This window comes from Haliotis cracherodii, unplaced genomic scaffold (genome assembly GCF_022045235.1).
Source record: "Haliotis cracherodii isolate W230 unplaced genomic scaffold, xgHalCrac1.p SCAF_17, whole genome shotgun sequence".
Classification (NCBI taxonomy): Eukaryota; Metazoa; Mollusca; class Gastropoda; order Lepetellida; family Haliotidae; genus Haliotis; species Haliotis cracherodii.
The window spans coordinates 8,292,585-8,308,709 of NW_027266272.1; the positions used below are offsets into that span (position 1 = coordinate 8,292,585).

The following is a 16,125-nucleotide window of genomic DNA, read 5'->3' on the forward strand; positions in this document are numbered from 1 at the left end:
TGGCACAATACACGTCTGCCCATTAGATGATCACCATGGCAACAAAGGGAGACAACCAAGGCAATCAGCGAGTAGCACAGCAACAGTTTCACATACTAGCTACAGTGGGACACACTGCAAACTTATAAATGTCCGATAACCCGTAATGGATGAAATGAGATGAATAGTTGCTGTGATAATTAAAGCCATACTGACTCAAGTTAAAACTATGTTGACTTTGACACAATCTCAATACCGCTAAACAACGATCTGAGGATATCCCATTACAGGTGACTTCATATATACCTTTCGCAAACTGACCGACCAATGAAATGACAAGAATTTGACATTAGCCAATCAGAAACCTATAAAGAAGAGGATGCTGATGTCCCTAGTTAACATCTAGTCTCTGAAATGAACATATTTTATACAACAAAAAAACAGTTGTTAAAAAACTTAAAAAACTTAACTTAAAAAAATATATAAAAAAGCAGCCATGAAACTCTCTTCATTTTCAGAACATGCGGTTATCTAGACTTGCCAACTATTATAGACTTGCAAGGGCTGTATTAGATGTATTTGTTGAGGGTCTGTATGACAGACTAATATACCTGATACAGGGGTACGGGGATGGTGTACCAAACTCAGCAGAGTTTTTCAAAGTACCAGCTGATGGCGCCACTCTCACATGACGCAAATCACTTCAGAAACCCATCAAATTATCTTCCCAAAATATTCACCCAACAGCTCTTCCATATTATTTCCTCCATAACAAAAGAAATATATTTATATAATTCCACAAGTTAATGCATGAGGATTTCATAACAAGAATTCATCACAATGGACGGAGAGATGAAGTAACTATTGGTAGACGTGAGTAGTGTTCACTGTAGACTGCATGTTGCAGAGCCCTTCTCTCCAGCCCCCTTGGTGTGACTGATGTTGCTGCTTCTGCCGTTGCTGCTGTTGGACCTGGGTGACGGAGACGACATCCCCTTGCCTTCACCACCTGCAATGATGGCTTCCAGGTCTGCGATCTACAAGAAAATGTTATTACAAATTGAAAATATGTGACTCATATGATCTCAACAGTAATACACACCCACAATATCCATTCCTAAAGATTTAAGACTAAAGACTAAAGACAAAAATTCTGAATCCCAGCTGGCAGACTTTAAAGAATTGGCTCCAGTATTTTTAGTGTCTATGGAGGTATAAACATTGCTTGGTTAGCCAATCAAATGCCATGGAACCATTTGCAATTTATTTATTTGTACTATTTGTGTTATTTCTGTTGTACAATGAAAATTGTTCAATAATGAAAAGGACTTTTTTTTAAAATTTACATACAAAGTCTTATCCCAGTATATGCAAACTACAATTGCAGTAAGGGAGTGAGCGAGTATTGTTATATGAGCCTCATTCACAACATTGCAGCTTAACCCCACCTGTCAGTAAATAATCGAGTCTGGACCAGACAGTCCAGTGACTTGTGAAGCATGAGAAATGACCCACGACATGCAACCAACCAAGTCTGACCACTAGAGGGGGCACGGGTGGCCCAGTCGTCTAAGGCGCCGCGATTCGCTGTGCAGAGTTGCGTCCCTTGGGCACGCCAGAGACCTATGATGGGTTCGAATCCCGGTTCGCCCCGATTATGTTTCTAGGTTAGTCAGCACCATACCCGTGCTCGTGGGTTTCACCGAAGTGGTAAACGTCTGAGACCTGCATCACTTCGGGCTTTCCTCCCACATTAAGCTGACACGCCGCGATATAACTGGAATACTGTTAAAAGCGGCGTTAAACCAAACTCACTCACTCACTCACTGACCACTAGAGGTGAAACTATACAGCAAGGTCACGATACTGTACATATCATAATACAAAGGTCTCGATACAATACGTGTCGCGATATGATATATACATCAAATCGAAAAAGCTAGCTGTTGACACATGTTCGTTGCAGCTATTTTCAATCGTGAACTTCATTACCACACATTTTGCGTTTTTAAACTGACAAAAATGCCGGGGTCATTAAGCAAGAAGTAATATATTTTAGCAAGTGTATCGTCTTGTATCGATACAGGAAAAAAGGTATCGTATCAGCACATGCAAATTCACAATGCCCCAGTGCGCCAATGTATTGTTTCACCTCTACCAGAGCTCCAGATAGGCTGCGTATTTGCGTAAAATACGCATCAGAAATGAAAAAATATGCAGTACAATAAAATCCAAGCGTATCAAATACACAACGAACATTACAGATACGCTACAAAAATAAAAGCGCGTCTCATCAAAATATTGTGAAGTAACCCTGCGTATTCGATTAGCAAATCAGCAACTTATTTTGAAATTATAAACGGGCATTCCGTCAACCTTGCCAAACTCCACGTTGACGGTTACATCATGCATTTGCCATCACACTTTCTTCCTGGAAGTATCATGGTATTTTTGAGTCCTATAAAGCTCTTGAACCTACACGACACCAGTTTGCAGTGACTAGATGAATAGTGTTTAAATATTTAACTTAGATACACAAATGTGTAAAAACTAGTGGGTAACAGAAATTTATATACCCAGATAGAATTACTGATAAAATGATTTTAAAATGCATGGGTAAAATACCCACAACACCAAAAGCTAATCTGGAGCTCTGTCTCTACTGACCACCTCACTCTCTATAGTCGACTCTTCCAACAAACACAGTACACTCTAACACTGTTCCCCTGGAGTATAAGGTGGATACTTCAATGTTGTCAATGATTATTCCCCCATTTTAAGCCAATTAATAATCTCAAACATAACTGTCAAAATAAAAACTGACCTGAATTGTCCCATCACCAGACGTTTTAGCTCCTTGTATCAAACTTTGTAGCTGATTCTGAAATGTCAAATTAACATAAGAATTAACACCTTCCACTGGAGTGAGTGAGTGCATGTTGTCTTACATCACAGTCTGCAGTGTTCCAGCTATGTCATGTCAGTCTGTATGTAATCATGTCTAGGCCAGACAAACTAGGTGTGGATTGAATGAGCAATGATCAGTCTCTTCTGGCGTCACGCAGTCAGCCAGGTCACACAACATACGTCATTGGTTCTTAAAACAAGGATGGGGAAATGTTGTCCCATTCTGCCCCAGAATCGCTGCAAGGAGACAATAGGGATACTGGGGACCTACTCTGCTCTAGAAGTCACACAGGGGGACAAGCAGACACTGGGGACCTACTCTGCTCTAGAAGTCACACAGGGAGACAGGCAGACACTGGGGACCTACTCTTCCCCAGAATCCACACAGGGAGACAAGCAGACACTGGGGACCTAGTCTGCCCCAGAATCCACACAGGGAGACAGGCAGACACTGGGGACCTACTCTTCCCCAGAATCCACACAGGGAGACAAGCAGACACTGGGGACCTACTCTTCCCCAGAATCCACACAGGGAGACAAGCAGACACTGGGGACCTACTCTGCCCCAGAATCCACACAGGGAGACAGGCAGACACTGGGGACCTACTCTGCCCTAGATCCACACAAGGAGACAGGCAGTCACTGGGGACCTACTCTGCCCTAGAATCCACACAGGGAGACAAGCGCTGACACTGGGGACCTACTCTGCCCCAGAATCTACACAGGGAGACAAGCGCTGACACAGGACACCTACTCTGCCCTAGAATCCACACAGGGAGACAGGCAGACACTGGGGTCCTACTCTGCCCTAGAATCCACACAAGGAGACAGGCACAGACACTGGGGACCTACTCTGCCCCAGAATCCACACAGGGAGGCAGGCACAGACACTGGGGACCTACTCTGCTCTAGAAGTTACACAGGGAGACAAGCACAGACACCAGGGACCTACTCTGCCCCAGAATCCACATAAGGAGACTAGAAATGTGTACTGTGGATCAGGGACACCACAGGAAGTTTCTGCAGATGACGGAGGACCCAGAAAATCAGTAGGGTAACCACTAGTTTTAGCCAGGGCTGCAGTAAAACCAAAAATTTAAATTACCAATCAGATATTTTGTTCCCTACTCTTGAGACTTGCAGTTGGTACCCGGGTAGGGTCGGGTAATAGGGGGTCGGGTACCCGGGTGGTAAATTTGGACTTGTCCCAGCCCTACTGGAGTGATAGTCACACCAGCTTGATAACAGTCTAAGTTGTTAAGTTGTCTTTCCTACTCACCAACTTCTAAAATGCCGATCAAACAGTCATAAACATGTTATCCCTCCACATACATACCAGTCTGTTTTCTGCACGCTCAGCGATCTTCTTGTACGTGTTGATCTCATGTGCCGCCTTGTACTTAGCTTCCTCCTGAAAGTGACACAACGTTGTAGACAAATTCCCAGGGCATGGTATAACCAGGGTATACAACATTAGAAATATACCTGCACTTATCACGGAGAGGCAGGTCAACAACCACATGTTAAGATTCATAAGAGACTCCCTTTAAGATAGTAAATCTTGTTTTATCATCAGTACGAGATATATTATATTATATTCAGCTTTATCTTTAAAGAAATAATCTGCAAAATGTTCGTAAAGGCAAGGTTTATAGTTTTACATCTCTGTAAAAAGGTCTAGAGATCACAGCATTGATATTCGACACCTTACAGCCCTCTGACGTATCAGGTCTTTGAAAGGCATTTAGAAGTGATACACTTAAGGAAGAGAATATATGGATGTCAACTTCTTCATTATGAGTGTTCCTCATAATAAAGAAGTTGACATCCATATATTCTCTTCCCTCTGATGTATTCTTCCATCAACTGACCATATAAGTGTAGTTCCAAGAACATAGATTTCAAGAGCATGTATAGACATTACAGGGTTCAGACAGATCTTGACCCGTGAAGATCCGGGGTAGAATAGGTCTTCAGCAACCCATGCTTGCGGTAAAAGGTGACTATGCTTGTCGTAAAAGGCGACAAACGGGATCGCTTGGTTGATGCATGTCTTCGATCCCAAATGCGTGGATCGATGCTCATGATATTAATCACTGGATTGTCTGGTCCAGACTCAATTATTTACAGACCTCCGTCATATAGCTGGAATATTGCTGAGTGAAGCGTTAAACAACAAACCAACCAACCAAATCAGACAGGTCTTCAGGTCAGGGACATTTCAAGGGCAACTCCTAGGTGACACAAGTTGTGGCTGGTAAAAACCATCAAGCACGGGGATAGTGCTGCTGACAGAATCGGTGACAGAATTGGGGGCAGGAGTAAATCCCACAACCAGCACATCCTGGCATCTAAGGGATGTAACTCTGTACACCAAATTGTGGTACAATATACCACCAAGCCACTGATACCCTCAAATTAAGTATTATTGCTGGCTGCTTGCTCGGACTGATGCCGATTTGTTTGGACGCTCTACAACTAGACCACGGAGGCGATCAGAAAATAAGTGAGTGAGTGAGTATGGTTTTACGCCGCTTTTAGCAATATTCCAGCAATATCACGGCGGGGAACACCAGAAATGGGCTTCACACATTGTACCCATGTCAGGGATCGAACCCAGGTCTTCGGCGTGACAAGCGAACGCTCCAACCACTAGGCTACCCGACTGCCCCCGATCAGAAAATAAACAGACTGCAGTGTGTGATGCAACAGCTCATTGCTGTGTTCTATGTATCAGTGCAACAGCCAGTGATGTGTGTTTCATGCTGCAGGATAGGAACAATAGTCTACAGTCAAGACCAACATTTAGTCCCAGAAATAAAGCTTTCTTACTTACAAATACATACAATTACAAAACAAAAACTAAACTTCCAAATGGGGCCAAGAACAATGCTTAATTTCCTTCACTTCCTACATTCTACACTTTATAAAATTCTCAAGGGTTTTGGAGGCAGACTTCTAAGAGTCGGCAAGTACTGAACACAACTGTCAATCTTTGTACACTTTAATCTTGCACACACTGAAAATACTGTTAATGTTATTGAATCTGGCAACATATGGTTTCTTCCTAAACTCAAAGCAGTTGAAAATGTGAGAAACATTCATTTTTAGTAAGGCACAAAAAATTAACAGTTAGTAGCATTTCCAAAAGCCAAATAAAACTAAGTTAAAAAAAGAAACATACTTGAGTGTGAAATGACAGATAAATTCAAACATATCCAAAATTAATCTTTGCCCATGAAATAAAATTGTAAATAAAACCATAGAAAGAGACCTGGCCACATATTAGATATGAAAAGCAACCAAAGTCTTGTTAAGTCCAACCCATGCATACTTACTTCACATGTCTGAGTGGCAGAGGAACAGTATCCATTACAATATAAGACATAGCAGAGCACATGTATTTCCTTAGCATCATTAGAGCATATCACTGGTCAACAGGACCTAAAGAATATGGACTATAGAATATATATACCGTATTCGACCCATTAAGCGCCCAGGGCGCTTAAAAAAGACAGAAGGGGTGGGCGCTTATTGGGACCAATTCAGAGTCAAATTGGCGTAAATTCATCAGTAAGCCTTAACGTATTTTCTTGAGAATAGTGCGCACTTTTTTTCCAGAAAATACAGCTGTGTAGAAGGGGTGCGCATTATACACGAATTAATGAGTTTTGATGGGGTTTTTTCACCCATGGAAAGACATAACTGTGAGCACGTAACATCGGAAATACCATGTCAACAAATCCATACTGAAGTTCACAAATTATTCATGTAATTACACTGTCTGGCTATAAAAAGTGTTCTTTGTATATCTGAACTTTTGTTTGTAACTTATTTCATTAATTTTATTCAAAATTCCTTTTAATATTGTTTTAATTAATTTCGGCAAAATCATGTGTGAAGCGATCGGAAGATTGTGTGTCTGGGGATTTTTTTATCTCAAATTTCGAATTTGTACTGACGAAGTTTCTCATCACCCGTTCGTTTGCCGGACTTCGCTGAAGGGGTACGGTGTAATTATTTTCTGCGCATAATATTCAAAGTCACAAATATCTAAAATAAACAGAATACAGTCATGCCCCGCTTATACAGACTTCAAATATCCGGAAACCTCGGTTCCTGGACGATTTTCATTTAAAACGAAATAATTACTATATAAATTTTTGGAACTGGGAGGGGGTGGGGGGGGGGGCTTATTGGGGGAGGGGCGCTTAATACGGTATCTTGTAATTTCCTTGTTTGATAATCAAGACTGGTTACTTGGGGGGAGGGGGGGGAGTTAGGGGATTGGGGGTTGAAAAAAGAAATTGAATATAATTAAGGGATGAGACTGGTCATTTAACATTAGGATGGAATAACTTTTTTACTTTAAAAAGGGGGTTGGGATGGCAAAAGATACAGTCCTCAGAGTCACCATCCCCTCCTAATAAATGACCAGTCCCTAACATAATAACAGTATATACAAAGTGACCAGTCCATAACAGCGGTATATACATAGTACGGGGTAGAATAGGTCTTCAGCAACCAATGCTACCGGTAACTGTAAAAGGTGACTATGCTAGTAGTAAGAGGCTCGCTGACTTGGTTGATGCATGCCATCTTATTCCAATTGCGTGGATCGATGTTCATGATGTCAGTCACTGGATTGTCTGGTACAGACTTCATTATTTACAGACCGCCATCATATAGCTGGAATATTGCTATAGGCTGCGTTAAACAACAAACAAACAAACATAGACTGAAGGCAACATATGTATTATTTAGTTTTTTCCCAATTTTGTTCTTTCTACTCTCCTTCACCTGGCACATGCAACTTTTGAAATCTGAAAAAAAACTCTAATAAAATACCTCAGGACCAACCAGGCAAAACCAAGCTATCATTCCTAAATCTAGTTAAAATGTCACACAAAAAGAAAACTCAAAATCTTTGACAATTGACTCTTGTAGCTCACCTTGACTTTTAACAATATGCACAAATAAGAGTGATTATTGTTTAACACTGCATAAGCAATATTGCAGCTATTTGTGGCGAATCACAATTAAGTAACATACATTTCAAGTGCATTTACATGTTATGAAGCACTGATACAAGCAAAAATGGCATTTTCAATATGGCCGCTGTGGCAGCCATATTGAACTTGTCAAAAATATATTGCTGAACAAAGAAAAAACTTCTGAATTTATAAGCACCATTATTGTGTAATCTGTTATTTGTTAGTTGCTGTATCAAAGGCATGTGAGATAACCGGTCCAGCAGTTAGAAAACAACACTTTTCACCTGCAGAACCCTGTTAATCAAGGAATATATTAGGGGCCTAAAAATGACCACTTTGAATAACTCACCTCTTTGATCTTGTCTTCCTTGCTGACCTGCAACAAACACAGCAAGCACTTAGGGACTGACTAATTGATATTCTGGGGAGGAGGGGACCTGAGATTTTATCGAAAACAATATAAATTGTCCCAGAAAATGCTGGAAAAAATTATTTTTTACTTCAGACTGTCAGAAATACAAGAAATTGTCAGCCACAACAAATATTCTCTTACAGGATGTTTAAAAAATAAATATTTAGACTCATAGCGTTAATTAACAAAAATATCTGGTTTTGCAGCTGCAGCTGAACAAATATCTGGTCTCCATACAAAATTCCAGCCCTACCTCAACCCCCATTGCAAGAATATTAAATGGTCAGGGCGCCGTTCCTCAAAGCGATCTTAGCGCTACGATGATCATAAACCTATGTTAAAGTATGGGACTTACGGTCACCTTAGTGCTAAGATCGCTTTGTGGAACGGGCCCAGTTCCTTCGTCAACATAAGGCAGTATGAAGAGTTTGACACAAACATTTTATATTTTTTAGGGCAAAAATAAAACTTATAGTAATCCTGATTTATACGCATGAGTGAATGTATGAGTCAGGATAAGACAAAATAATAATTTGATTAATCTTTAAATCTCATAAACATCAGTTACCACTGATATGAAATCTATTCAAGTGATATGTTAAAGAATAACATTTGTGATTAATACAAAGCTTCTGGTCAACATAGGAAATCCTCTTGTGTGTTTGAAAATCAACTCACAGTGACGGTGTTTGCAGCCGTTGCCCCCACCCCGAGAGTGGTCTTCTCTCGGGACATCAGATCCTTGGTGGTGTTCTGGGCTGGGGGTGGGGCAGGTTTGGCCATACCCTTCGAGGTCGATTCAGACTTCTTCGCCACTGCGGTGCTGGCGCCTGTCGTTTCAGACTTGTCGGGTTTCTGCTGCCCCCAGACCTCGATCACCAACGACCTCGTCAGCAGGTAGTCCAGCAACTAGAAGGAATAAATGTTAGATACCATGGTAACATGCAAACAAATAGTGCCATGGTACTGTAGTTAACCTGGATAAAAATGATAACTACACAGACATTATGTCTCATGTATCTCGTCATATTGACCGCCTCCATGGTTCTGGTGGATAATGGTCTGGTGGATAGTGGTCCAGTGGATAGTGGTCTGTAGGATAGTGTTCTGAAGGACAGTGGTCTGGAGGACAGTGTTCCAGTGGATAGTGGTCTGGTGGATAGTGGTCTGGAGGAAAGTGTTTCGGTGGATAGGGGTCTGGTGGATAGTGGTCTGGTGTATATTGGTCTGGTGGATAGTGATTTGGTGGGTAGTGGTCCGGTGGATAGTGGCCTGGATAGTGGTCCGGTGGATAGTGATCTGGTGGATAGTGGTCCAGTGGATAGTGGTCCGGTGGATAGTGGTCTGGTGGATAGTGGTCCAGTGGATAGTGGTCTGTAGGATAGTGTTCTGAAGGACAGTGGTCTGGAGGACAGTGTTCCAGTGGATAGTGGTCTGGTGGATAGTGGTCTGGAGGAAAGTGTTTCGGTGGATAGGGGTCTGGTGGATAGTGGTCTGGTGTATATTGGTCTGGTGGATAGTGGTCTGGTAGATAGTGATCTGGTGGGTAGTGGTCCGGTGGATAGTGGCCTGGATAGTGGTCCGGTGGATAGTGATCTGGTGGATAGTGATCTGGTGGATAGTGGTCCGGTGGATAGTGGTCTGGTGGATAGTGGTCCAGTGGATAGTGGTCCGGTGGATAGTGATCTGGTGGATAGTGGTCTGGTGGATAGTGGTCCAGTGGATAGTGGTCTGGTGGATAGTGATCTGGTGGATAGTGGTCCAGTGGATAGTGGTCCGGTGGATAGTGGTCTGGTGGATAGTGGTCCAGTGGATAGTGGTCCGGTGGATAGTGATCTGGTGGATAGTGGTCTGGAGGATAGTGGTCCAATGGATAGTGGCCTGGATAGTGGTCTGGTGGATAGTGGTCTGGTGGATAGTGGTCTGGTGGATAGTGATCTGGTGGATAGTGGTGTGGGAAGTGTTCCAAGAAGCAGTTGCAGCTTTAACATAGACTTACGTTTGTCGTAGTGCTACGATCGCTTTGTGGAATGGGACCAGCTCAGAGTCAGTATACTGTGTCCGAGTAGGGTATCCATGTAAACTGTAGCATGGTATCTCAGTGGGCTAGCACTATATAATCAGTATTAGTATAGAATAGTCCAAGCCGATGCATACACGCACATCTAAACAGGTGCAATTTAACTTGCACATGACATTAAAACCCATTCAACTCTTGTGATATATGTAAAAAAGGAAACACAACAGACTACGTACCTGCTGGGTGACGGGTTTGAATGTAAAGCGCTTCTCGTGGTTAAAGTCTGGGTTGCTGGTCCCGGCGATGGTCTCCGTCTCCACCCAGTTCTCTTCCAGATAAAACTTGTATCTGCAGTACGACTACACAAACCACACAGTGTCAGTAGCAAGCAACTTCAGTGAACCTGGTCCGTAGAATTTGTTTACTGCCTAAGTACAATTGGGTTGGTTGGTTTTACGCTGCACTCAGCAATATTCAAGCTATATGACGGCAGTCTGTAAATAATCGAGTCTGGACCGGACAATCCAGTGATTCAGAGCATCGATCCACGCAATTGGGAATGATGACATGCATCAACCAAGTCAGCGAGTCCGACCACCCGATCCCGTTAGTCGCCTTTAACAACAAGCATAGTCACAGAGAAAGAAGTGTTCAGATTTGGGGCAATATCGATATTGAGTTTTCGGTTGATGGAAATTTCATTCCGGGCATTGAATACTCAGTGACACAAAAAATTTGTTTGTTTGTTTGTCGTTTAATGCTGCACTCTGAAATATTCCAAATATTCCAAATATTCCAAATATTCCAAATATTCCAACTTAATGACGGCGGTCTGTAAACAAACGATTCTGGACCAGACAATCATGAGCATCAATCTACACAATTGGGATACGATGACATGCATCAACCAAGTCAGCAAGCCTGATCCCATTAGTCACCTCTTACAACAAGCATAGTCACCTGTTATGGCAAGCATGGGTTTCTGAAGACCTATTCTAACCCGAATCTTCAAGGGTAACTTGCACATTTGAAACCACATTCACACGAGGTAACCCTGGAATGTGACGACATCATGACACAATGAATGAGGTCATCCTGGAATGTGACGACATCAAGACACAATGAATGAGGTCATCCTGGAATGTGACGACATCATGACACAATGAATGAGGTCACCCTGAAATGTGATGACATCATGACACAATGGACGGGGTCACCCTGGAATGTGATGACATCATGACACAATGAATGAGGTCACCCTGGAATGTGACGACATCATGACACAATGAATGAGGTCACCCTGGAATGTGATGACATCATGACACAATGAATGAGGTCACCCTGGAATGTGACGACGTCATGACACAATGAATGAGGTCACCCTGGAATGTGACGACATCATGACACAATGGATGAGGTCACAAGTCCCTGGAGTAACTGAACTAACGACTAAATTGACGTTCTTAGATACTACAAAAAAACACCTTAAAAAACACTTGATTTCTGCATATGAATATATTTAATGGTCAAATATGAAAAAATCGGGTGTTCCTTAACTTCTTTTAAGTAGTATACATATAAAATTACTGTAATAGTGACATATTGGTTTAGATCCTTACACCCTTGTCAAGCAAGATATATGGATCAAATGTGATTAATTAATGGTGTATCCAAATGGTATGTTTTTCTTCAAATTTGGGATTATGAGTGAGTGAGTGAGTGTGGTTTTACGCCGCTTTTAGCAATATTCCAGCAATATCACGACGGGGACACCAGAATTTGGCTTCATACCTTGTACCCATGTCAGGAATTGAACCCAGGCCTTCAGCATGCCGAGCAAACGCTTTAACCACTGGGCTACCCGCCCCATTTGGGATTATGAAAATATAAAAAAACATCAAAAAAGTATTCCTTTCAAGTGAAAAATCCAAATGATTTCCCGGATCCAATCCTATTCAACAATGTTTTTCAACCAATCAGATTGCAGCACACACACCCATTCATTCTACGATTCTGTAACATCTGACAAACCTTGATGAAACGGTTTTGGATCCCACGCCCGGAGATAACCTTCAGCTTGAAATTCAGTGCTCTGGATAGCTGTAACACAACAGTTGGAGATTAACACATCAGAAACACACAACGTCAAATGTTTTATGTTTCATCACATTTTATTCCCTCACAGGGCTCATAGTGTATGCTTTTCCTAGATAGTCATGGTAGGTCAGTAACTGCCTTGAGAAATGTACAAAGCAAGCATAGGATACTGGTTCTAACACAGCCTATACAAAAGTGTCACTTTCTAAAAGTTAATCCAATATGGCTGCCAGTTGGCCATATTGAATTTCCATATTCTGTCAGTTTCAATTATTTTAATTGTTCGAAAGGATACATACCAGATCACCTGGGTCCTCAATGAATTCATCACAGCACTCTGTCCAGTCATCAGAACACGGCAGAATCTCAACATTCAGGTGAGCTACACAGAGATTGGATACAATTTATTACTAATGACCATGATCAATCACCTTGTCAGGTGAGCTACAGCAGAGATTGGACACAATATACTCCTGATGACCATGATCAATCAACTTGTCAGGTGAGATACAGCAGAGATTGGATATAATATTCTCCTGATGACCATGAAGAATTATCTTGTCAGGTGAGCTATAAGGATCAGTGTTGAGGAGACTCCCTACCTTGCTCCACGCCCTTGTAGTCGGTGACGGCCAGGTTCTCCTGGAGCTCTATCATGTAGGCTAGAGACTGTAGGTACACATGCACTGTACCGATCTGAACAGGGGTGGAAGATGGCTCCCAGAATGGATCTCTCTCCTGTGACAAAAGTGACCCAGTCAAAATAAATTTTGGGGAGGCAAGTGGTCAAAATGTAAACAGTATTAAAATAGTATGACAATTAACTTCATCATGAGGTTCTTCCTTAGTAACAGTTTCTAACTTTTTCGGACGTCTTTTTTTGCCACTTTGCTTAACAAATGGGTTTGAATTAAATGCTTACGCAAGTATGTAATTTTGAACTACCAAAGTCAATAGAAAATACTTCGTGTTTGTTGAAATGAGGCCCCGTTGGACGTCACTGATGAGGTTGATGATGTTAAGCTGGAACTTCTATTTTCGAGTATTGTTTTCAGTGTTGATGTCTGATTTTCACTGGTTATTGCTTACTTTAATATTCAATTTTAAGGTTTTATCATATTAAACCATTCAACTGCAAAACCTCTCTGCCATGGCAGCCATATTTACAATTCTGTGAGCACTTGCTTCAGATATATTGCTATAGTAATCCATACAAACTGTCAGCTTCTGTGGTCTTAGTTTCAGGAACAAGCCAAAGATGCAAAAAATGTTCAAAACATGATAGCTTTTGTGATATTTACAGATCAAGTTGAAAATTAATACCATAAAACTGTACTTCAAAACTGGGTAACTAGCTGCCGTATTTGCCATAGGAAATGCCCACTGACCAACTTCAAGGTGAGGGGAGGTGAAATAGGGTATCAATTCAGTTCCCAGCGCACTTATTATGGGGAATACGGTAGGATAAAAGGGAGATAATCACCCTCTCCACATCCCAGTCCTTGCTGCCCTCCATAAAATTCTGGTACATCTCCTGCATGAGGAACTTTCGGTTGATGAAGTTGTTTCGGTCGTACATCCACTCATTGCCGTTCACCAGGTTCCTCATCTTCACATTCACCTACAGAGAAATCAGCGATAACATCATGGTCTAATGTGTTGTCAAGAAAATCTCACAGTTGAAGACATTTACAAGTTTTGTTTTGTTTATTTGTTGTCCTACTGAATAGTAACAGGCTGCTGTCACATCCCTGAATGCAAATAATCAGACAAAACAAACAAATAGAACATCCATTTTCCAAATATACTTTTAAACAGTCTCACAGATCTGACGTGGATGACGTTACCTCCGTCCGACCATGTTGCAGGCCTCGGGCTTGCGGCGAGACAAGAGCGATCTCGAACTTGACCTTCTTGTCTAGTTCTTCAGACATGGCGTTTGCTTCATTCACCATGGGCAACAACTGTATCAGATCTTCCTGGAGCAATAAGTCCTCTGCAAATACAACAACTGTCTTAGGGAAATATCACCTGGTACATAAATAAAACAGAAGGTGAGATCAAATATCTGGTCCTGAGGATCTACTCTGCCCTGAAATCTAAACAAAGGTTAAAATATCTGCTCCTCAGGATCAACTCTGTCCTGAAATCTGATCAAAGGTTCAGATATCTGGTCCAGAGGATCTACTTTTCCCTGAAATTTAAACAAGGGATCAAACACAGCCACCTCAAACACAGCCACCCACAACACAGCCGCCCCCAGCACATCCGCCCCCAACACATCCGCCCCCTGCACATCCGCCCCCAACACAGCTGCCCACAACACAGCCACCCCCAACACATCCGCCCCCTGCACATCCGCCCCCAACACAGCTGCCCACAACACAGCCATCCGCAACACAGCCGCCCCCAGCACATCCGCCCCCAACACATCCGCCCCCTGCACATCCGCCCCCAACACAGCTGCGCACAACACAGCCACCCGCAACACAGCCGCCCCCAACACATCCGCCCCCAACACAGCCGCCAACAACACAGCCACCCGCAACACAGCCGCCCCCAACACATCCGCCCCCAACACATCCGCCCCCAACACATCCGCCCCCAACACAGCCGCCCACAACACAGCCGCCCCCAACACAACCGCCCCCAACACATCCGCCCCCAGCACATCCGCCCCCAGCACATCCGCCCACAACACAGCCGCCCACAACACAGCCGCCCCCAACACAGCCGCCCCAAACACATCCGCCCCCAAACACAGCCACCCCCAACACAGCCGCCCCCCAACACATCCGCCCCCAAACTAAGCCACCCCCAACACAGCCGCCCACAACACAGCCGCCCCCAAACACAGCCACCCCCAACACAGCCACCCACAACACAGCCACCCCTAAACACAGCCGCCCCCAGCACATCCGCCCCCCAAACACAGCCACCCCCAACACAGCCACCCACAACACAGCCACCCCCAACACATCCGCCCCCCAACACAGCCGCCCCCCAACACAGCCGCCCCCAGCACATCCGCCCCCCAAACACAGCCACCCACAACACAGCCGCCCCCAACACATCCGCCCCCTGCACATCCGCCCCCCAAACACAGCCACCCCCAAACACAGCCACCCCCAACACAGCCGCCCCCAACACAGCCGCCCCCCAACACAGCCGCCCCCAGCACATCCGCCCCCCAAACACAGCCACACACAACACAGCCGCCCCCAACCACATCCGCCCCCAACACATCCGCCCCCAACACAGCCGCCCCCAAACACAGCCGCCCCCAACACAGCCGCCCACAACACAGCCGCCCACAACACAGCCGCCCCCAGCACATCCGCCCCCAACACATCCGCTCCCAACACAGCCGCCCCCAAACACAGCCGCCCCCAACACAGCCGCCCACAACACAGCCGCCCACAACACATCCGCCCCCAACACAGCCGCCCCCAAACACAGCCGCCCACAACACAGCCGCCCACAACACAGCCGCCCACAACACAGCCGCCCCCTGCACATCCGCCCCCAACACAGCCGCCCCCAGCACATCCGCCCCCAGCACATCCGCCCACAACACAGCCACCCCCAGCACATCCGCCCCCAGCACATCCGCCCCCAACACATCCGCCCCCCAACACAGCCGCCCCCAACACAGCCGCCCCCAACACAGCCGCCCCCAACACAGCCGCCCCCAACACAGCTGCCCACAACACATC

At 44.2% G+C, this 16,125-nt stretch overlaps 2 protein-coding genes across 2 annotated transcripts in view; both read right to left on the bottom strand.

Moving 5' to 3' along the window:
* Positions 1 to 480: 480 nt before the first annotated feature.
* LOC139464319 (kinesin-like protein KIF28P) overlaps positions 481 to 16,125 on the bottom strand; it is a 31,185-nt gene continuing 15,540 nt past the window's right edge. Inside the window, exons 15-25 of the mRNA XM_071245838.1 lie at positions 14,257 to 14,405; positions 13,893 to 14,030; positions 13,012 to 13,147; positions 12,709 to 12,791; positions 12,344 to 12,412; positions 10,549 to 10,671; positions 8,971 to 9,201; positions 8,230 to 8,256; positions 4,223 to 4,297; positions 2,804 to 2,860; positions 481 to 1,016 (exon numbers count right to left, since the gene is read on the bottom strand). Of these exons, the coding sequence (XP_071101939.1) occupies positions 864 to 1,016; positions 2,804 to 2,860; positions 4,223 to 4,297; positions 8,230 to 8,256; positions 8,971 to 9,201; positions 10,549 to 10,671; positions 12,344 to 12,412; positions 12,709 to 12,791; positions 13,012 to 13,147; positions 13,893 to 14,030; positions 14,257 to 14,405 (1,241 nt within the window). The 3' untranslated portion in view covers positions 481 to 863. The remainder of the gene's footprint in view (positions 1,017 to 2,803; positions 2,861 to 4,222; positions 4,298 to 8,229; positions 8,257 to 8,970; positions 9,202 to 10,548; positions 10,672 to 12,343; positions 12,413 to 12,708; positions 12,792 to 13,011; positions 13,148 to 13,892; positions 14,031 to 14,256; positions 14,406 to 16,125) is intronic.
* LOC139465074 (uncharacterized) lies at positions 9,317 to 10,370 on the bottom strand. Its single transcript, XM_071246771.1, has 2 exons — positions 10,349 to 10,370; positions 9,317 to 10,143 (listed from the first exon to the last, which is right to left on the bottom strand). Exons 1-2 carry the CDS (start codon positions 10,368 to 10,370, stop codon positions 9,317 to 9,319), a joined length of 849 nt encoding a protein of 282 aa, XP_071102872.1.

What these genes read in the sequence shown, in the direction of transcription:
- LOC139465074 (XM_071246771.1), bottom strand. Translation starts at nt 10,370, where the DNA reads ATGGATACCCTACTCGGACACA. An exon ending in GGATACCCTACTCGGACACA is followed by an intron (nt 10,144 to 10,348) that starts GTATACTGACTC and finishes ACTATCCTCCAG; the next exon opens with ACCACTATCCACCAGATCAC.